Source organism: Copadichromis virginalis, linkage group LG1 (genome assembly GCF_057382275.1).
Source record: "Copadichromis virginalis isolate Kocher_CV1m ecotype Utaka linkage group LG1, C_Virginalis_male_GT1.1, whole genome shotgun sequence".
In the NCBI taxonomy this organism is placed as follows: domain Eukaryota; kingdom Metazoa; phylum Chordata; class Actinopteri; order Cichliformes; family Cichlidae; genus Copadichromis; species Copadichromis virginalis.
In genome coordinates, this window is record NC_140618.1 from 36,095,232 (window position 1) to 36,116,793 (window position 21,562).

At 40.6% G+C, this 21,562-nt stretch overlaps 2 protein-coding genes across 3 annotated transcripts in view; one reads left to right on the forward strand and one right to left on the reverse strand.

Moving 5' to 3' along the window:
* The window catches only part of lsp1b (lymphocyte specific protein 1 b), a 59,340-nt gene extending 41,184 nt beyond the window's left edge, over positions 1–18,156 (forward strand). Inside the window, exons 8-15 of the mRNA XM_085460870.1 lie at positions 34–75; positions 935–966; positions 1,182–1,266; positions 5,417–5,557; positions 5,725–5,823; positions 7,245–7,328; positions 7,412–7,517; positions 17,889–18,156. Coding sequence (XP_085316996.1) covers positions 34–75; positions 935–966; positions 1,182–1,266; positions 5,417–5,557; positions 5,725–5,823; positions 7,245–7,328; positions 7,412–7,517; positions 17,889–17,914 — 615 coding nt within the window. The 3' untranslated portion in view covers positions 17,915–18,156. The remainder of the gene's footprint in view (positions 1–33; positions 76–934; positions 967–1,181; positions 1,267–5,416; positions 5,558–5,724; positions 5,824–7,244; positions 7,329–7,411; positions 7,518–17,888) is intronic.
* Positions 9,545–20,288, reverse strand: LOC146719150 (uncharacterized). Of its 2 annotated transcripts, XM_085460858.1 has the most exons (3): positions 20,168–20,288; positions 19,810–19,858; positions 9,545–17,383 (listed from the first exon to the last, which is right to left on the reverse strand). In XM_085460858.1, the coding sequence occupies exon 3, from the start codon at positions 17,375–17,377 to the stop codon at positions 11,549–11,551; it is 5,829 nt and encodes a 1,942-aa protein (XP_085316984.1). In that variant the 5' UTR covers positions 17,378–17,383; positions 19,810–19,858; positions 20,168–20,288; the 3' UTR covers positions 9,545–11,548. The 2 variants fall into 2 exon arrangements, with proteins under 2 accessions (XP_085316984.1, XP_085316988.1); XM_085460862.1 differs by lacking the exon at positions 19,810–19,858.
* Positions 20,289–21,562: the final 1,274 nt, after the last annotated feature.

A 21,562-nucleotide genomic window follows, 5' to 3' on the forward strand; every position in this document is an offset into this window, starting at 1 on the left:
ATTTGTGTCTCAGCTTACTCTGTCTCTTTACAGGATGAAGTGAGCAGCCGCATCACAGCAGATGGTAAATTCAAGGTGAGTCAGGATGAAAAACAGCAGACCTACTCTCAAGCAAACTCAAGCAAACACACCCTGATACACCCCGAATCTGGCAGCACTGCTATTAGAAAGACTGCAAAACTACTGATAATTTGACCTGCTACAAGAGGAAAAACCTACAGCTGCAAAGTGAAATCTGTCTCGGTAATAAAAGTATTAGGTAACTTAACCCCCTGAAGTCATGACATATGACTAACCCGATATTTTGAAGAATGTCAAAAGAGACGTTTTTCTAAACAAATGTAAATAGGAGTCATGCGTGTCAATTAGAATAATCCTTGTTCCCTGATAGTCAAGACTTGGAAAAACAATTCAATAAAAACAAAAATGACATATAAGGCTAGGGCTAGGGTTAAAGTTAGGGTTGGGTTTGGGAGTTGTTAAAGATGACTTTGGCCTCAGAAAGTTAAGGATTTCTATCAGAGGGTAAAAACAAGGCATAAAACACCTTTGTTTTCTGATAACAAATTGCCTGCAGTGTTTTGCAAAAGGTCTAACAGGTCAAGTATTGAACAACTCTTATTAGAAACATTATAGGATCAAGGTTTATCCTGTTAAACTGAACCTGGTTGAAGAGGGAACATTTACTATCTTTGTTGTATGGACCTGAGATGAGGACTTGAGAAGGAAGACAGAGAATTTATCAGAGTAATGTTTTGGACTGTCATGAAGACAGGAATTATGTAATTGTTAGTAGAATATTATTTGACAGCTGATTTCCTTTGTGAAAGAACATTGAAGTTTTTGTGTCTCCTTTTTGTTTGGTTTTTTACTCCTGTTTAAATTGTTGATCTGCGAAATGCAAATTAATAAACAGAAAATTTCCATTCCTCAGATCACAGAGCGAACAGAGTCTCTGAGGAGAAGGTAGGCCTACCAATAAAAAGCACACACAAGAATGATCAAAATCTAACACGTGCAGGAAGCTTTCTTTCAGTGTGATATGATGTCCATCACCATTTACACGTAGAAACACCAAACTTTCCTCTGGAAGGACATAAAGAGTTTGTACCACATGCTAAAATCAGACAGAATTACACTTTTGCCATGACTGATTCACTTGTTTATGCATTCTTCTAAAGCACCAGCAACATAAAGAAGACACTGCCACCTCTTCCTGTTTCCAAGATCGACAAGAGACTGGAACAATATACACACGCCCTGGAGGTAAAACTGCAGAGTGTTTTTCTTCTCAACCAGTAAGAGGATATTCGTGGGATAATTTTTTGTAATCATTAACAGATTCCGCAGACTAATCACTTGAAATCTCAGAGGATACTTTAGACCAGCGGTTCCCAACCCCCGGGCCTCGGACCGGTACCGGTCCGTGAGTCGTTTGGTACCGGGCCGCGAGAGTTGAGCCTCAGGTGTGAAATGTATGGTTTTCAGGGTTTTTATCGGTTTTCAGGTTATTTTGTTATCGCTTTTATCGTTAACTCAGTTTTCCTGGGTCTTTTCAGGTGTGTTATGAATAAATCTTCTTTTTTCGGTACCGGTACTAGATTTATTTTGATGTATTTATCCGCGACATCTTAAAGGCCGGTCCGTGAAAATATTGTCGGGCATAAACTGGTCCGCGGCGCAAAAAAGGTTGGGGACCGCTGCTTTAGACTGCTATAATTTTTTTTTTAGTAGCAGCGGTTGGTTGATCCTCCCTGAGGATCCCTCCCTCCCTCCCTGATCCTCCTTCCTTCTGCTGGAGGTTTCTTCCTGTAAAAATGCAGTTCTTCCTTGTTCTTCTTTTTAACATTGTGAGGTCTTTGTTAAAATAAACATATTTTAACCTGAGTGTGAAAAAGATGGTGTGGTCTTGGCTCGTTTGAAAATACGGCTATCATTGATCACAGGGAAAAAGTGTTTCTGGGTATTTATCCAAATAAAAAGAATTCTAAAATTAACGAAAAGGTGATGGTGTTTAATAAAACATAAAGAAAGTGGAGAAAAAACAGTTACATCTATTCAATTTGCCTGTGACTGGCAACAATTATTGCATTAAAAACATTTTTTAAATAAACTGGTTTACATTGTCTTGTGAATCACACATCATTATTGCTATATATATAAAAAAAAAAAAAAAAAAAAAAAAACACCCAGCACGCCCCTGCGGGCGGTTTATCCTTCAAGCTCGGGTCCTCTACCAGAGGCCTGGGAGCTTGAGGGTCCTGCGCAGTATCTTAGCTGTTCCCAGGACTGCGCTCTTCTGGACAGAGATCTCCGATGTTGTTCCCGGGATCTGCTGGAGCCACTCGCCTATCTTGGGAGTCACCGCACCTAGTGCTCCGATTACCACGGGGACCACCGTTACCTTCACCCTCCACATCCTCTCCAGCTCTTCTCTGAGCCCTTGGTATTTCTCCAGCTTCTCGTGTTCCTTCTTCCTGATATTGCTGTCATTCGGAACCGCTACATCGATCACTACGGCCGTCTTCTTCTGTTTGTCTACCACCACTATGTCCGGTTGGTTAGCCACCACCATTTTGTCCGTCTGTATCTGGAAGTCCCACAGGATCTTAGCTCGGAGCAGCTGGATAGCGTAGGAGCAGCTGGATAGCGTAGTGGTTAGACTACACGCCTTTGGAACAGAGGATCGCAAGTTCGATTCCTGCCTGGGGCGTCTGTATCCAGTAAGGGTCCTAAGGCTAGACCCCCTATGCTAAGCGAGCCTACCGCAGACATGAGCGAGACAAATAAATATGAAGGCATGCCGGCTCGGACGTCTCCCGGATCAACAAGGTCCGCGTCAGGTGTTGAGGAACCAGGGCACCCTGACGAAAAGTGGGCTACTGGAACAAGAAGGCATCGGTGGGCAAGAGACGAAAACAGGGCGTTGTTGGAATGCTACTACGCAACCCCGGCGGAAGGGGCTACATGAATAGGATGAGGGACCTATGGATATATATATATATATATATATATAGCAATAATAGGTAAAGTATTAAAGTGAAGGATGTAAAATCAAGAATTCAAATTTTATTTGTCATGTACACAGTCATACACAGTACAATATGTAGTGAAATGCTTGGACAACTGCTCGTGACCTAAAGAAAACAAAAAAGGAAAAGGCTATGAATAAGATAGGAAATAAATATGAAAAATTAAAAAGGGTAAATTTAACTAGGAAGGAATAAAATATAAATTAAGGTTAAAAATGAAATAACTGTACAACACAAATTAGAATGAAGGGTAAATTTAACTGGGAAAGAATAAGATAAAATATATAAAATAACTGTATAAAATAACTGTACAACAAAATACACAATATAGAACTATATAAGAATGTATGAAGAAATATAAATAAATATATACACAATAACAGCAGCTGTACAAGTGATTTAAGTGATGAAGTGAAAACAATGTCCAGAATGTCCAGTGTGTGTGTAAGAACTATATGTGTGGGTCAGTACTGTGTGGTGGTGTGATTGAGAGACCGTATCGCCTGCGGGAAGAAGCTCCTCCTCAGTCTCTCTGTGTTGGTCTTCAGGGAGCGGAATCGCTTTCCTGACCTCAACAGAGAGAACAGTCTGTTGTTGGGATGGCTGAGGTCCTTCACAATCTTCCTGGCCTTGGTCCAGCACCGCCTGCTGTAGATTGAGTCAGGGAGCTCGGAGCGGATGGTGCGCTCAGCTGACCGCACAACCCTCTGTAGAGCTCGTCTGTCCTGCATGGTGCTGTTCCCGAACCAGGTTAAGATGTTTCTCGTCAGGATGCTCTCTATGGTGCACGAGTAAAAGTTCCTGAGCACCTTGGAGGGCAGTTGGAAGTCTCTCAAGCGTCTGAGGTGGTAGAGATGCTGTCGGGCCTTTTTCACCACGGTGTTGATGTGACAGGACCATGACAGGTCCTGCGTGATGTGAACTCCGAGGTATTTGAAGCTGTCCACTCTCTCCACTGGGCACTCGTTGATGACGGGGGTCTGGTAGTTCCTCTCCTGCTTAGTGCTGAAGTCCACTATCAGCTCCTTTGTCTTACTGACGTTTAGAAGGAGGTTGTTCCTCTGGCACCAGTTCTCCAGATTCCTAATCTCCTTCAGGTAGGCTGTCTCGTTGTTATCAGAGATCAGGCCCACCACGACGGTGTCGTCAGCAAACTTGATGATGGTGGTGGAGCTGGTAGTGGCCACACAGTCATGTGTACAAAGAGTACAGCAGGGGGCTCAGAACACACCCCTGGGGGGCTCCAGTGCTGAGAGTGGTGGAGGCTGAGCCCATCCTTACTACCTGTGGTCTGCCAGTTAGGAAGTTGGAGATCCACTGACACATAGATGAGCTGAGTCCCAGATGCTCCAGCTTGGTGGTGAGTGTGGAGGGAATTATGGTGTTAAATGCAGAGCTGTAGTCTATGAAGAGCATTTTAACATAATTACCCCTTCTAGTGTCCAAGTGAGTGAGTGATGTTTGGAGGAGATGAGAGATGGCATCGTCTGTGGAACGATTTGGACGGTAAGCGAACTGTAGTGGGTCCAGTGTGTCTGGTAGTGAAGAAATGATGAAGTCTCTGACCAGGCGTTCAAAGCACTTCATCACTACTGAGGTGAGGGCTACAGGGCGATAGTCATTGAGAGGAGCAGGGTGGGGTTTCTTCGGGACAGGAACAATGATGGACTCTTTGAAGCATGTGGGGATCGCCGACTGAGATAAAGAGATGTTGAATATCTCAGTGAACACAGGAGCTAGCTGGTATGCGCAGTCTCTTAGGATACGATCTGGGATGCCGTCTGGTCCTGCTGCTTTCCTGGTGTTTCACTCTTTTGAAGGCTCTCCTTACTTCATGCTTGGAGATGACGAGCACGTTTCCGGTGCTGGCAGTATCTTCCTGTCTGCAGCCGTTAGCGCCGCTAGCACTAGCATTGTTGGAGTCCTTAGCTGCAGCCTCGAAGCGAGCATAGAAAGTGTTCAGCTCGTCTGCCAGAGTCACGGCCGCGTTCGTCATACCGGTTGTTGGTGCTTTATAGTCGGTTATTGTCCTTAGTCCCCACCACAGGCTCCTAGAGTCACTCTGTTGGAGTTGTGACTCTAGTTTCCTCCCGTAGCGCTGCTTCGCCTCTTTCACCGCCCTCCGCACGCTTTGTACGGGTCCATGTCCCCCGTCGTGAGTCCCGTGTTGTAGAAGAAATTGGTCTGTTGTGCAAATGAGTTTTCATTTTTGTGTATGTGTAGAGTATCATCGTTTCACAATGAAGGCAAAAAAAATTCCACTAATATTTGGTTGCTTTACAAACTAGCACTCCTTTACTCGCTCACACAGTGACTCTCTCACTAGATTCTCAGAACTGACCTAAACCTTTCTACTTTTCTTTCTGTCATCTTATTTTTCTCAGCTCTCCTCAAAGGAAGGCAGATCAGGCTGCCAGACAGTGACTGATCTCACTGCTCCCACTGAACCAGTTGCATCCAAGAAGAACCTGTTTGAGGCCGGAGACGCCTGGAACCAAAATGCCACCTCGATCACAGCATCTAAGGTTTATGGAAACATAACTTGTGTGTGTGTGGGGGGGGGGTGTTGTTCCTTTATGTTTCCAATAATTTCCAAAATAATATATTTTAAACAGAAAACAGGAGGGAAGATTTCCTAGGGGAATGATTTTGATATTACTGTAATACATGATGTTTCTCACTTTCCTCTCAGGACGCAGATGCTCTAAAAGTGGGTGTTGCTGATCTCATCAACCAGTGGGTGAAAGGAAGTGAAGACGGAAGCAGATCTAGCTCCCCCTCCAAACCAGCCGTAAGTCATATCATTATTATTATTATTATTTCTACATGAATTACATTAAATTGATTACATCAGTTTTTAAACAGGTATTTTGCCCAGTCTTTATGTCTTTTTCCAACCAAAAATGGAAAGGCAACAACTACTTTAAAAATATACAAAACCAAAAGTTTAATTTATGATTTTAATGCATGCTGTTCATACGGTCGGTTTGGGTGGCTCAAAAGTCAACATTTACCAGGATGTCAGGATGATGTCCTCTGCTTCCATGTTTATTAATCCTCCCAGGAAGATTTCTATGGTTCTAAGAGCATGTTTTTGTTCAGATTTTGTCACAGTTAAAAAAAAACAAAAAACCCACACACACAGCAAAAAGAAAAACTTCTTATTCAACAAGCTAGTGGTTAGTGCTTTTTACACAAAACTACTTCTTCTGCTTTAATGGATGTTTCTCTGAACATGAATATTTTCTTGCTTATAACACACTCTTTAAGTATCACACTGTTCACGGTGTCAGCTGCTATCAGCTTTTGTTTAAAGGGTACCCCATTGCTCATATTTTTTCATATTTCATATTTTTTGTCATTGTATATACTGCTATAGCAGTGGATGCTCAACTTAAACATACCCAAAGTATCATGAGGTCAGTGTAGTTTGTATAAATAAAACCAAAAGCTCAGACTTCAGACCTCTCTAAATCAGTAAATAAATAAGATTCATATAATGTGAATCCTTAAAGTGAATACAAAATAAAGTACAAAATAGTGAACCTTAAAAGAAGAAAAGTTTGATTTCAGAAGCAATGTTGAATTCTGCCATCTGCAAGGGAATGATGTCATGAGTATTTGGTAAAAGAGCAAATCAAACTTTGCCCCGCTCTTCATGTGTGTGTCATCTGCTTTCACTGCCAGGCTTTGCTATGCACATTGTTGTTTTTTCTACATTGATAGTGCTTGACATTAAGAGTGCTCAGCTATTCCCACATGGCAGTCTTTCATGCCAATATAATTTAAAAAGCCCATTTTTAAGATTTTTCGTCATCCTGTGACCTTAAAATGTCTTTTTTGTTGTTGTTCTTATTTATTTATTGTCAGATTCACAAAAATCTCTAAAATTAGCTATGATTCCGTTCCTATCATTATTTATTTTTATTTTTATTATTATTGTCAGTTTCATACAGTTTCAGCTTTTCCTCTATTCTCTAAATTTCTTACTATTTCTTATTCTTTAAAGTCTTTCAGTCCACATCATTCTCTGTTCTTTTCTACTTGAAGTTTTCGCTTCCCACTTTCTCTTCTGTCTGGTGTAAATCAGCCTCAGGTTTGCAGGCTAGGAAGTGAAAGTCTGCCCCCTCATGGCAACATCAGCAGCTTTTACATGTTGCTCTTTCAGACAGAGATACCAAAGTGTGGTTTGTTTACTGTTCCTGTTTTCAGGAAATCAACCCTGGTGGTGTTTTAAACAAGAAAAATTTATGGGAGAGCCTTGGAGACACGTTATCGTCTGGGAAAGAAGGAAAGGTACACGCTCACACGGAGGATAGCGGAACAGAAACTTTTAAACGTTTGTCTTGATCAATATTCTTTTATCGACTGAATTGCAGGAGAGCTCCACTGGCAAAAGATATAAATTTGTGGTGACAGGTCACGGCAAGTATGAGAAGGTTTCTGTTGACAGCGGATGCAGTGAGGACATAAACTGCCAGTCAGGTGAGAGAATCCTTTAACTAGTAATGCTAACATTAGATACGATGCACTATTGTAATGGAAAATGTTGGACACTTGTCATGTCGTAGCAGCCAGAATGTCAAAAATGACCCAGCTCAGTACAATTTTATGAAACAGCAAATAGCTTGGAAAAGTTAAAAATAAAAATAAATAAAAATAAAACAAGCAAAAAGGAGAAAGAAAAGGAGCTCAATAAAATACAAAATAGAAAATGATGAAGAGCTCGATAAAACACACAATAATCGAGAGATAGCTGATCAGGGAAAAAGTGATTAAATATTCTTATAGAGTCATAATAGAGCTGGGCGATATATCGAGTTTTTAAAACATATCGATATATTTTTATACGAGATATAAGATGTGACAATATCCTTTATATCGATATAGTCTATGTTACGTTATAATTATAGTTGTGGAGCCGCAAGTTTGCCTCTCTTTCGTCCACTTTTGTCTCTACGCAACGTTACTCCGCCTCGCCTTCACTGAAGACAACTCCCCCTCCTCCCCCATCGCTTCACGTGCAGGCAGCGACAAGACGGACACGGCAAATCTCCGTTAACGAGTTACTGCGCATCGCCCCATGCGTGGGGCTGGACGGCGTCAACGTGTTAACGAGCTAAACATGCTAATGAGCTAACCGCGCTAACGAGCTAACCACGCTAACCCTAAAATCCTTTCATTCTCTCAAAAGTTGATAGCGCGCCTTATGTATGAATTCTGGTTGTGCTTGATGGCTGCGAACCGATTTTATGTGGTACACGGCGCTCAGCAATCTGTCAAAAATGTTTGAGTACGACTTTGGTAAGCTGCACCGCTTGATAGATTGTCGGCGCATTACGGCTACCGAGGAGCTTCGCGGAGTGATACGTACTGTGCATCAACGTAATATTACCGTATTGTGTGTGTATAAGGACCATAAATGGCACCTGTAAGAGACGTGGTTATGAAGCGGATTTCAAACTCGAGGCTATCAGTCACACAGTAAAACTTGGGAACAGAGCAGCTGTGAAATCTGTCTGTCTTTGTTATTACGCTCAGCGTCTTTTAGTTTACATTTTGACTGCACAATTGTGAGCTCTTTGTTTAGCACAAAAACAACCTTGTTTTCTTTTATTTATGGAGCATTATTATTTAATGAATGCTCATAATTTAATTTTGAGTAATTTTTCATGTACATCTGTGCTGTATGTTAATAAAAGTGCCTGTGTGACATCTGGGAAACAGCTTTGACTAAGAACTCTCTTTTTGTTCTTACTTTATGGCTTAAAAAAAAATATCGAGATATATATCTTATATCGCCATCCAGCTAAAATATATCGAGATATGAATTTTGGGTCATATCGCCCAGCCCTAAGTCATAACATTGTGGGCGGGGCTCAAATGAGACAATCTATGTGTGGAATATTGATGGAAAATAATCTAGCTTAATTTTTGAGCAATGGGAGGAAGTACTTTTACAGTTAGTTTAACCATGGCTTTTCCACATACCAAAGCCTTACTTTTACTTTAAAATGTGAAATACTGGCTAAAGGTTTTACTGTATGAATCTTAAATGTAAGTTAGAATTAAAATTGGTTCAGTCTTGAACAATATTTACACTCAAATTTGGAAATTAAATTACTTAAACCCAATTGTCTGAGTAACAAATAAAAGATTTGTTGCTTTTGCTCAAATGCACACTGAAACTTTTTTTTAGCCCATTTCCAGAATTAATCACTTGACCATCAAATGTGAACTAATGTGTTATATTAGTCTGTCACATTTTCTCTATTTTTACCTGTTTGCATTTTTTTTCATCAAAACTGTCATCATCAGGAAACTGCCATCAGAAAAAAAAAAGATCTTTCCCTGTTTTTGACCAAACGGGGAAGTCAAATGTTAAGACTTTGGAGGGGCTGAAAATAATAAGTATAACAGTGGAACATTCTAATGAGCTATCCTCTCTGATGTGCCGCCACTTGGAACTTTCACAGTATTTCCTCAGAGAAGGAAAAAAAAAAGAAAAATCCAACAGTTTCACAAAACTTTATATATTTTTAAAAATCACACAAAGATATATTAAGCATCAGCATAATAAATGGGTCTGTTTTTAGATTACGTGATTTAAGTCCCTTCAATGAAGAAATTCCACATCACAATGGTGATCTCAGAAAAAAACCCAAACTAAACAGATGTTGAATCCCAGTAATGTAAGAGAAAGATTTAAACAAAACAGCATCCCGTCCAGCACAATCCTATAGACAGACACGTGAAATATCACAAATCTACTCTTCACTCATTTTCCTTCAGTTTGTCTTCCTACATCAGCCATATTTACTGTCATCATCATTTACCAGTGGTTATATATATACATCCTTCTTGCAATTTAGTCAGAAGCCCTTAACAATTTGTAACAATGCAGAAAACTAATCCTCACCAATAAAACAGTTCATGTTGTTTTAACTATCACACTAGATGAAGATAGTTTATCATATCATCATTGTTTGGTGGAAACTATCATTCTCCAACATGCTCATACAGGAAAATATCTACTTTCATAGGTATCATTTTGTATTGTTGTATTATTGTAGGGTTTTTTTTACCTTACAATAGAAAGCACATTGAGGCAACTGTTGGTGTAACTGACTTTGCTGACGGAGGAGCTAATCTTTACCATTATGAATTAAGAGTGATGGAAAAGGGATTTGATTCTGGGATGCCCCCAGCCTGAGCAATATATGATTAAGATATTAAAAAGAAAAAAGTTTTGAGCCATGCTAGCAGCTCTCTCAGACTGCACTGAGGCACAACAGTGTTTACGCTTTGATAACATTGTGACAAAGCTAGCACAAGTTTACCAGGCATAACACTTAACAGCCATAATCATTTTAGTCTAGTGTGTTCGCATGCTAGCATGCTATTGTTAATTAATAAGCCATTATGTATGGTACTTTGGTATCTGAGAACTGGACAAACTAAAGTTTGGACCTAATGAAGTCCCAGACTTGACCATGACTATTTGTGGCAGATAAAAACAACGATAATTTGGTTGTGTTCTAACAGGGGCATTGATATCAGTACAAAATATATTGCTTCTTTACGTAGAAGGTGAAGATATTAGGTCAAGAACACCCAACAGACCACCGTACCATTGGAAGAATGGTCTATCCACGTCCTAAAGTTGCTAGCATGGCTAAAACCATAAACATTGCTCCTGTAGTTAACACAATATTTTTTCATTAATGCCCACCTCTGCAGTATGCCAACCTATACACTGATTGTTGTTTCCTGCCTTGCTTGAAAACCAACACTTTTTTCTCATCAATATCTGACTTACAGAAACCTACATTTATTCTGACCACACGTTGAATCTTCATTTGTCTCAGGAAGTGTGCCTTCTTTCAAAATCCATCTGCCCTGTTGTTGCAGGAATGTCAAAGCCCTTTTTATTACACAGATAAACTGCCTGCCAGCAATGAATACTAGAAGCTTTAAATTGTTTAGAAAAATAGAAAAAGGTCAAGCATTACAAATAAAACAAACAAATCTACAGTCTACAATAAAAGCATTTAAAACTCCCAACTAGCCCACGATCAAATGAAAAAAGAAAAATTTAAGCAAGTAGATTTAGACTTTATAATGTGTTTCTTTAATATTTTTCCTCCTTTTTGCGTTATGTTTTATTTTGTCAAGTTTACTTTTTTGGTCAAGTAAACCTGCACTTCTTCACCACTAAGAGTACTTGAAAACATCTATTGTGTAGCAGGGATTTCTTTTCTTTTTTTCTTTACTTTTTCATTACTTTCTTTACCTTTATACTTTAAACTACACCACGGCAATGACAAAGTTCCAGCCTTGGGTCAAACACTTGTTGCAGCGTTGCTGTCATTTTGCAGCCTTCATCACCTTTCCAAGAATAGTCAGCCAATGTTTTGTTTTTGTTTGTTTTTTTCAAATCACTTTCAGTGTTCTGTCTATTGAGTTATGAATTAGCGATTTGATATATAATTTTCAAATCATTATCATTTCCATCATTACATATCTGCAGCTTTTGTTGAACCAAATCCTTTGGCTGTTCTGTTGAAGTCCTTCCGTTCTTCCTCCTGAGATTTCCGTTTTATCAGCCCCCTTTCAAACACTGCTGCTATTTTTGTGAGTGGCTTCTCCACTGCTTCTTTCAGCTTCCTGGCGTCAAATCGAGGGCTGTACAGTAAAATTGGGAGACGATTGACAAATGAAGGAACCTCTGCCTGATTATCTTTAGCAGACTTTTTCTTGTCTGAATCAGTCTTGTTGGCGTTGATCTGGTGCATAATTCGCTCTTTAGTGGAGAACATCTGAAAGAGGAGTGCATCCCACATCTTCAGTGCTTTAGGACCTTCTTTGTTCGTAGCTACCTCCTGATCATGTTGGTCTGCTGTCAACTTGTTATCAATTTGTTCTATTTTCTTATTGCTGCCACTGGAATTAACCTGAGGTTTAGCCTCTGGCTCTGGAAACTGGGGTTCCTCTGGCTCAACGACCATGTGCTTCTTCAGTCGTGTCCAACCACTAAGCTTACTCTTAAGGCCTTTTGGCTTCTGGGCTGCTTTCTGCTCACTGGATGAAGGAGATTTTTCTGCTGCAACAGGCTTCTTGTCAGCAATTGAAGATGCAGTTGATGTCACTGACTTCGTGGAGGCTTCGACTATCGGGGTTCCTGTTGGTGCAGCTGGTTTGGACTTGAGAACATCCTTGCCTTTGAGTCCAGTTTTTTGCTGAGATAGCGGTGACGTTCCTCTGTTTGGGGATGGAGCTTTTACTGAGATTGAGGCCTGAGGCAGAGAGGCAGGAGTGGCAGAATCAATCACATCGGCTTTAATCATGGGTGGTTTCATGACAGTATCTGTTGCTGGATTTGTGGGGGAAATGCTCTCTACAAGTTGCTCTGTCATAGAATGAACACTAATAGTTGGTGAGCTAACCTGAGCCACATACTGGGGACACTTTGAGGATTCTATTTGTACATCTGATGACTGTCTTGGAGACCCAAGACCGACCTGCTTAATGGGAGGTTTTGCTTCTGCTCTAGGTCCACTAAGCAGCGAAGAATAGCTGTGATGGGTGAGAATACTAGCGTCAGTGCTTAGTTGGGGGAGTTTTACATCTTGAGCTGAAATTTTATTGTGTTGAATTGGGGAGTTTATTTTTACCTCAGTGGCTGAAGTATCATTAGTTCTAAGGGGTTTTATTTCTGTTTTTGAGGTATTCTCTAAGATAGCAAATGGCTCGGTGGTTCTAGTAGGTGTATTATTTTGAAAAGCTGTAATTGGAGGGTTTATCTGATCGTTCATTATGGTAGTAGAGGGGTTTATTTCTGTCACATGGTTTAACGTCACAGAGCTTTGAGGGGACAGGGGTATGGTAGGAGTACATGATTGTTTAGGTGTATTACACACTCTTCTCTCTGGTAGAGGGGAAGGTTTAGTTGCTGTATTGGGGCTATGCGGGACTTTTAAATTACTGGTGGCTTCATTGAACCATTGAAAATTTGTAGCAGGCTGTTTATTTGAAGCACCATAAGAGATTATAGGAGAATTTACAACACACATGTTAGTTTCTATTGATTTGTTTGTTTCAGTGGCAGAACTAAGTTGTTTCAGTAGAGTCTGAGAGCCCACTGAATTCACAGTCTGAGCATTATTTCCAATAATTTGACTAGATCTTGCCAGTTGTGTAGTTTGCTGCTCCATAGATGCGCAATATGGTGCAGTATGAACAGTACAAAGGGAAGTTGTTGTATCCATAGATATTTCAGAGTTTTTCAGTTTTCTAGGTGGAGTTGCTGAAGATTTATTGCTTATAACTGGCTCGCTGGAAGAGACTTGTTTATTCACATGGTTTCTAGTAGCAATTTGTTGTTCAGGTGTGTCAGATGATTTGCCAAACTGGTTACCATCAACAGAGCCACAAAGAGAAGTATTCATGACTGGCTTTATTGAAGATAGACTCTCAGATCTGTCATTTTTCATCTGAGGGCCTTTTGGTATCATATGCCTCATTGTAGGGCTAGGAGGCAATGTTTGCTTACCAGCTTGTGAAGCATTAAATATTGGATTACCACTCACTGCTGCATCTGCCGTTATTGGCAGGGCAGTTTCCATGTTAAGCCTGTTGGGGACTTTGGTTTCAGCAGGAGGAATAAACTGAGTATTGCTGTTCTGGAAATTGTTTGACTGTGTCTTTTCCAGTTGAATTGCCTCCAGATTTCTTAATAATCTTGGTGGAACTGCATCTGTGAAAGAGTTTGCATTTGGTTTGCTGGCTAGTTTGTTTTCATTTAAGGGTATGCTAACCGCTGTGGTCCCTTTTGAAAGACTAGGAGCAGCTTGTTTTGTTTCAAACTCACAATTTTCTTGCATGTTTTCTGTTTTGGAAATTGTAGTGGAAAGACATTCTATTGCCATATTATCAGTTAATAAACCTTCTCTCTCAGTGATGGCCTGTGGATGTACTTTGTCAACTGCTGAGTTTTTGTCTCTGTTAGCATCAGTATTAATATAATTTGTCAGTTTGGGTTCTGTATTTGCTTGGCTTGATATTACTCCATCTTTAGTATTAAGAACGATTTCAGTTGCTTGTTGAGCAATTACTCTGCTAGAGTTTGTGTAAAAACGTATCCCTTGAACAACATTACTTTGATTACTGGATTCTATAGTCTGTGTGTTTATATTTTTGCTAATATTTGTAAGCTTTTGAGGCTCTTTTGCTGGCACATTGAATGAGTCTGATTTTAAAGGGTTTTTGTTTGAAATCTTGGGTGACTGAATTATGGCGGTATGTAGGGCAGGAGGGTTTGGTTCTGTATTTACAGACATATTTGATAACATGGGCAGACAGCTCTTATTTTCAACTGGTTGATTATGTGTATAAACCTGCATTTCTGCTTTGGGTGGTTGTATAAATTTGGGTCTTTGGTCAGCTACAGGTTGTGTGTAGATACTATACTCGGCAGAACATACAGATGCTGTGACAGGCCCATAGGATACCACAGATCTTGGGGCTGTGATAACTGTCTTCTTAGGGTGCATATTTAAAAAAGTGGGCTCACTGATTGATATATCAGGGATGCATTCGGCCATTAAAGGCATAATGTTCCCAATGTTTGTCTTAGTGGACACTTTAGTTTGCTTTTTGACATCTTCCCTTTGTTTGTGTAGTGTGGCTTCGGCAGGTATTTTAATCAACATTTTGTTGGACTGCTGCATTCCTGAGTTGAACTCATCATTAATTATGTCGCTTTCTGAGAATTTGGACTCTGTCTGTGTGGGAGGAGATTGAACTAATGGGTTTTCACAGTCGGACAGGTTTTTCTCGGGCTTGGCATTGATTTGGACATTTGGCAAACTGACTCCACCAGCAGTTTCGTAAGTTTGGACTGGGCCTAGCTCTGTTTTTCCTGACTGGTCTCTTTTATTAGTCTGTGAAACTGGAGGTGTTTTATTGGGCTTGTAACCATTTTCTATAAAATGTACCAGTTTTGCTTCAGGGTGTGTTTCTGCATTTAGATGTATTTTAGTTAAGGCTGAGGAAGAACTTGACAAACCATTGTTATCAGTGAGGCATTTTAGTGCTGCCTCTACAGAAAACTGTGCCACACTTTGTGTGAGTACCTCACCTGCTTTAGGTATTGGTATTGGAGCCTCAGAGTATGAGGCTTTTGGTGTGGATACATCACTTGGGGATTGTTGTATTGTTTTCTGTGCCAAGCCAAGGGGAATCTCAGGTTTTACTGTGTCCACGTTAGATGTTTTAAGTGATTGCATTCCATTACTGTGAGCTTCAGACCAATTTTCCTCAAAGACATCTTTCCTACAAGATATAATCTGTTCAGCTGCATGTTCAGAATTGTTTGATGATGACACAGGTTGTAAACTGTGAACTGAAGAGGGCAGAACCTCATGTCCATTGAGCTGTTTTTCTGGCTTTGAGATATCTGAGCCATCTATGCATACATCTGAGTGTAGTTTATCGGCAAAGCTTTCATTATTCCTCGGGGATACATGGCTGTGATGTGATGTGATAGTCCTAATTCCACCATAGGCAGCATATTCAGCTGGAGTCAGCCCATAATATGTAGATCGTGATTTGGGCTTTGAATTTGCTAATGACATTTGACTCTCCAGCAGTGATGTCAAAGACTTGCGTGCCTCGATGACAGGAGGGCGATAGGTGGTGGACACTGGGCTGGAACACGGTGGTATTTGGACTGATGTCACTGGTGTAGGGTTAGGAGTCTTTGGCACGTAAAGAAATGATGGAATCTTTGGCAAAGACAAAGCTTCATTTCCAGAAAAGTGTCCTGCATTTTGTTTTGGAGTGACAAGTCCTGTTGGTGTTGGTTTGACCATGGGGATGTTAGGTACAGTCATTTTCTCTCTATGGCACAGCTCTGAACTGCCAACACTTAAATTTATAGAACTCCTCTGGGTATGAATGTCTACCTCTTTGTAATTGCTGGCTTGCTTGAAAGCAGACATGTTATTATTATGAGTCTGCCTTTGTTCTTCTGTGGCAGCTGGGGGTTTACTTATAGCACTAGTGTGAATCACTGAATTGTGTCTTGGAGCCTCCTTGGGGAGAGCAGGTACTTGCATATCTTCAGAAGAGCTGAATGCAGGACTTGCGGCAAATAAAAGCGGGTTAGGTTTTGATATTTCAAAAATGGGTGTGGATACTCGATTTGGCATGCAAGAGGGAGTCTTGGGTCTTCCATGCTGTGTCCTAGAAAATGATGTGTTCTCCTCTGTTTTCACCACTGACACAGCTGTTTTCTCCTTGAATGTGGCAGATAATTGTGCACCATGGTAAGCTGAATGTATTGCTGTGAGGTCTTGGATGGAGGAAGGTTTAGAAATTTCATAAAATGTTGCCTTTGATGTATAAATCCTAGTTTGTGTGACTTCAGGCTTTGGCTCTTTCACTGCTTCAACAAGTGATATTTTTGAGGCGGTTACTTCAGGAGACATGTGGCTTGGAACAAAGTGGCTATTACTGGTAGGTCTGGCGGTCCAAGACGATATCTGGCTCTGAGGGTTGTCCTTTGAACCAGTATCGTTCTCCCTCTGGCTCGAAATAAAAGGTTGTGTGTGACTGTTGTAAATTGATCTCAGCACTGGAACAGAAGGTTGTTCTGCAGCTTGAGGAGGTGCCAGGTCTGGGCCATAGTGGGTGGCAGCTGGGGAGAGGGTCAAGCCATGAGTTGATATTTTAGGGCTGGACTGCAACATAGTGACTGGAGGGACTGTTGTGGCTGACCCATGGGAATTTTGTGTCATGTTTACATTGACAGTAGAAGAAAGAAGTGACGTTTTAGGCTTATCGGGTGGCAAGAGGGCTGGTGGACTCAAAGGTGGCATTGTAAAAGGAGTAGCATCGTCAAATAAGAAAGAGGAGCACTCATACAGCGGAGCTACCTGCTCGTCTACTGTCCTGATCTGAGCTGCAAGGGGCTGAGGAGGGAAGCCACCAGTTTGGCCATACGAGATACTCTGAGAATGAGGGAATGCAGATGGAGAGTAACTATAAAGGGAACCAAAGGGAAAACCAAAAACAGATGAATCAGCAATGTAGACTGAATCTGGTGTCTTTGGTGGGCTAGACTGGTCGCTGTGTTCGAGGTCTGTGCTTGCTTCGTTGACAGGCGACAAACAGGAGCGAAAGGGGATTGGCGTCTGTGTGAGGCTGCCTTTTTTCTTGGCTCTCTTCTTCTTGAGTTTCTGAAGTCTTGCGTTGTCTTTTCCCGGCTTTGGCAATAAGGGCGGAGGATATGGCTGGGAAAGGTCAGACTCCAGCCCGTTGCTGTAGTTGATTTCCATCAGCATTTCACACTACAAAACAGGTGACATACGTCAGTGAGAGATGATGGATTAGTCTAAATAATGCAAAAGAAGAGTTCTGACTAAGACTAGTTTGCTTAGTCAATATTTGTAATTAGACAAAGACAACATTTCCTCAAAAAAGAAATTAACTCTATAAAAACATCAAACAAATACTTTTGTGATGATGTTAGACATCACCATTGCTAAACACACTGATGATGAAAAAGGTTTTGGAATTCCCTTTTAAGGCTTAAGAAATAGACTATTAAGTCTTCAGAGCAGCTTTTTTTGTTTTTTTTTATGAGATGTTGCAATGCATGATAATCTCAGTCGCTGCACAGCTGCAAATGTTGTTTTTGTTCCACAACAAAGTTGACACAAAATGTACACATGAAGTGCCAGAAATATTATGAGCAACCTATCTTCATTAATTAGAGATAATAGGTGTTTGATAAAGGTAATTCATTCTACAAGTGTAAATGCTAATAATGTTTGTTTGTTTTTTCCTTCACAGTTGGCCACTTCTATGAAGATTTGTAAAACGCATGTTGGATTTTGAAAGTACAATGCCACTATCACTTGACAATTCTCTGTATTTCTGCCTTTAGGTTGGGGAAAGTACTTAAATTTTCTGTTTCTTGTGGCACTTTGTTGTAATATTGCAAAATGTAGTGAAGCAAAAAGTAGGTCCTATCTCTGTTTATACTATATTTTTCTGTGAATGATATCTGATGGAACTTAATACATCTTTGACTACAGATAAATAAATTCAGTTACACTGAGTGCTGATGATTGATTATGGTATTTTATCTGTTTATAATTTTCTTCTTTTGCATTCATTGATTTGCTGCTTAGGTGCACTTAAAATCTTTTGCTGTGTGCCCAGAATTCATCTGCATGCTAGATTTACTGATTTAACCTCTGCGGATGGGCTCCAGGCCAAGTTTTCAGCTAGGTTTGGGAAACTATGAGCTCATATGACAGCAGGCTCATTAGCAGGTTTCATAACTTTTAATTGGGTCCTGAAGATGCTGCACAGTTACAAGAAGTGTCACTATTTGAAATAGAAAGGCATGTAAAGTCCTTCCTTAAGGCAAGACTGCTTTGAAAGGATGACAAACTGCTACTAAAAATAGTGTCTCAAGAAGACTGCAGGATTTAAAAATGGCCTCTGTACCAAATAAAAGTAAACCCAAGGAAGCTCACTGACACATACAGGAGGGTGACCAGATTCATGTTGAGGAGAGGGGTGGTAGCTTTGAGTCCATGACCAAAGTTTTAAAAAGTGAGAGGGAGTAAACTCGGCTGAAAATGATCAACCACTGATGGCACAAATGGTAAAGTGTCCTCACCTACATAACAACTTTTTAGCATTTGTGCTTGTATAGAGTGTTTTACAATGTGTTTGTTCATACAGTCATTCACACAACAATGGCAACAGGAGCCATCAGGGGCAACTTTAGGTTCAGCATAGGAAACTTTGGCACAAAGAGAACAACTGAGGATAGATCTACAAATACAGCATTTCACGGATTATCTACTATACTGTCTAAGCCACACCTTACCAAACAGAATTAGAGGTCAAAGCCTAAAACCATGATTATCAGACATACCTATAAAAGAAGCAAATTTAAGACGCAAATGAAAGAGAATTACTCTACAAAGTTGAACTCCGGCTTGAAACCGGCTTAGTTTCAGTTGGATATAATGTTGTTTTGTTGTGGACTCAAGCAGTCTGTGCTGCTGAGTATGAGCTGAATCGTTCCCTTTCCTCCTGAACTCTGGAGTATCTTTGGGTGGCTGCAGAAAATGTCTGCACTCTAATTTTAGTCTTAGGGAAATAAGAGCAAACATCCTGACACCGAGCACCTGCTGCCTGCTGTCCTGCACTCACTGAAACAGCCTCAGTCTGCTGGAAATTAATCCCAGGGCCAAATCCTCTGAGTTGCTCCCAGTGTGAGCTTAGCCTCATGTTTCGAAGTGATGATTTTTCTTAAATTTTTATTGTCCTGCTTGCACCAGTTTGGTCCGAAGAAAGCATCAGACGTTTAGCCCTTACATGAGCTTGATTTCCTTTAAATACATTAATTGTAGCAAATCTTCTGTGAAATCTTCTGCCCCACCTTCAAATTTTAACACCCTTGGATATTTGGAAGGTCTTCTGCAAATGTTTATCATGAACCCCTGTTGTCAAAGTGACTCCTGCTGTCACAGTGACAAGAAGGCCAGCTGACACTCAAGAAGACCCCCTTTTAAGGCTCTGGGGTTGGACGTGGGAGGTCTCCAGAGCAGCAACTCAAAAGAGGAAAGTATAAGATTAGCTGCTTGCATTCAAACTGTGTCATGACCTCAATCTTTAAAGAGCTCAATTAGGCAAAATGGAGGCCGAGCATGACAATTGTTATCAGAGTGCTGCACATATTCGAAACACTTACCTGAAGTGTTAAGTGTTAGGTAGATGTTGTTTGTGTTTTATTGGTCAAACTGCAAAGCAAACAACATTTTTGTGTAAGAAAATAATTGAAGAATTAATTTAGACAAGAATAAATCTGTTGTTGCACAGTTTTGATTGAAAACTGGTTCGTGCTTTGATTTTTGCTGTCATAGCACAAAACTGCTGAAAAGTTCATTTTAAACTTTGCATTGCAAGCTTTCCTTCTCACGGATATTATGTCTGATATGCATCATGCGTTTAAGATTTCACATCGTGCACTTGTTGCTATCAAATCCCAGGAATATGTTAAAGAACCACCAGCTTGTCAATCAAACAGACACTGAGTTTGACTGGTTTACCTTCAGTGAGTGGCTGTCAGGACCAACTGCTCTCTGCTTGTTAATCCCAGCTCAGGGTGCCACAGGGCCGTCCCGTCCTGAAGTGAATTTGAGCCTTGGGGAGCAAGCTACAGTGGCCGTGGCTACTCCAAAAATAAAAATGTTTCCTGCAGTGTGTGTTGCAATGGCAGATGGGGGGGTTTCCATGCCACCTGAGATGGCGGAGGTGCCGCCCCTACAGGCAGCTGAAGGCCACCTCTACCTGAAGAAAGGTGGTAACTTTTATTTACAGCAACTTAGTCATCCGGGTGGACATCAGCTGGACTGGGGTCACTGGTTTGTAACCCACATTTAATTGTTGTTTACATCACAGCCATGCAATACAGAAAAAACATGCATGGTTACCTGGCTAATTAGTTGTCCACTATGATGATATGGTTAGCGACTCAATCATAAAGTTGTGATTAATAAATTAGTATGACAATCTTTTTTGCCTCTGAAAGTATAGATATAGAATTTACCACCAGAGGCAGTATTGTGCCGCACAGTGTAGCAACTATGAGATAGTATTGTCAATATACTTATTTATGTGAAACTGTGCTGGGATGCTGGTTGTTGAATACTGAGCTCTGATACCTGAAATTAATAACTAACTATCACTCAGTTTTAAAAGATGGGGTGGGGATATTCGGCAATTCACTGCATTGCAAATATTACAAGACCCAAGCAGCCACAGGAAACAAATCCGTTCTTTATAATGTGATTTATTTACAAAGTGAAAAAAAAGAGGAACAACAAAACGGGAGTGTCAACACTTCAGGGTGAGCCAAGGCCAAAATAATAAACAAAAACAAATCTACACAAATCTTGCACCCCTGACCTTACCAAAACAAAGTCAAAAATAAAGACAGAGTCTAACCTCCTTAACTAATTCAAAACAGGAGAAAATGGGTGATCAAAAGAAACGGCAGCTCACCCCTACCCACTCCACTTCCACGCTATTGTAATAACATGGTTCTGATCACTCCAGTCTAATTTCAGTTGTTGGGCGAAATTTTATTTGTGGTTTTTCTAAATTTAATCTTGAACGCATTTTTGCAGTTTTGTCTTTCTAGTCTGACCTAACTGACTCTTTTACTGCTACATCAATAACTGCGCTGTGCCCTGGAGCGGCTTAATTTTTTTTTGAAATCGCAATGGCACACTACCCAGACGACTCTGACTCAGACATGGAACTTACCTCGTTACCTATGTGCCAGATAGTTGAAAATGTGACTCCTAGCCTTAGCCAACAAGTGGTGGAGTTAAGAACTGAAGTGAATAAGCTTAGTGATTGTTCACGTGACTCACTGAACATACAGCAGAGTTTACTAAAGCAGTGGGACCAACTCACAACGGGGAATTCTCCCCCTCCTG

Excerpts from the sequence above, each read along its gene's own strand:
- LOC146719150 (XM_085460862.1), bottom strand. The coding sequence starts at position 17,377 with ATGCTGATGGAAATCAACTACAGCAACGGGCTGGAGTCTGACCTTTCC.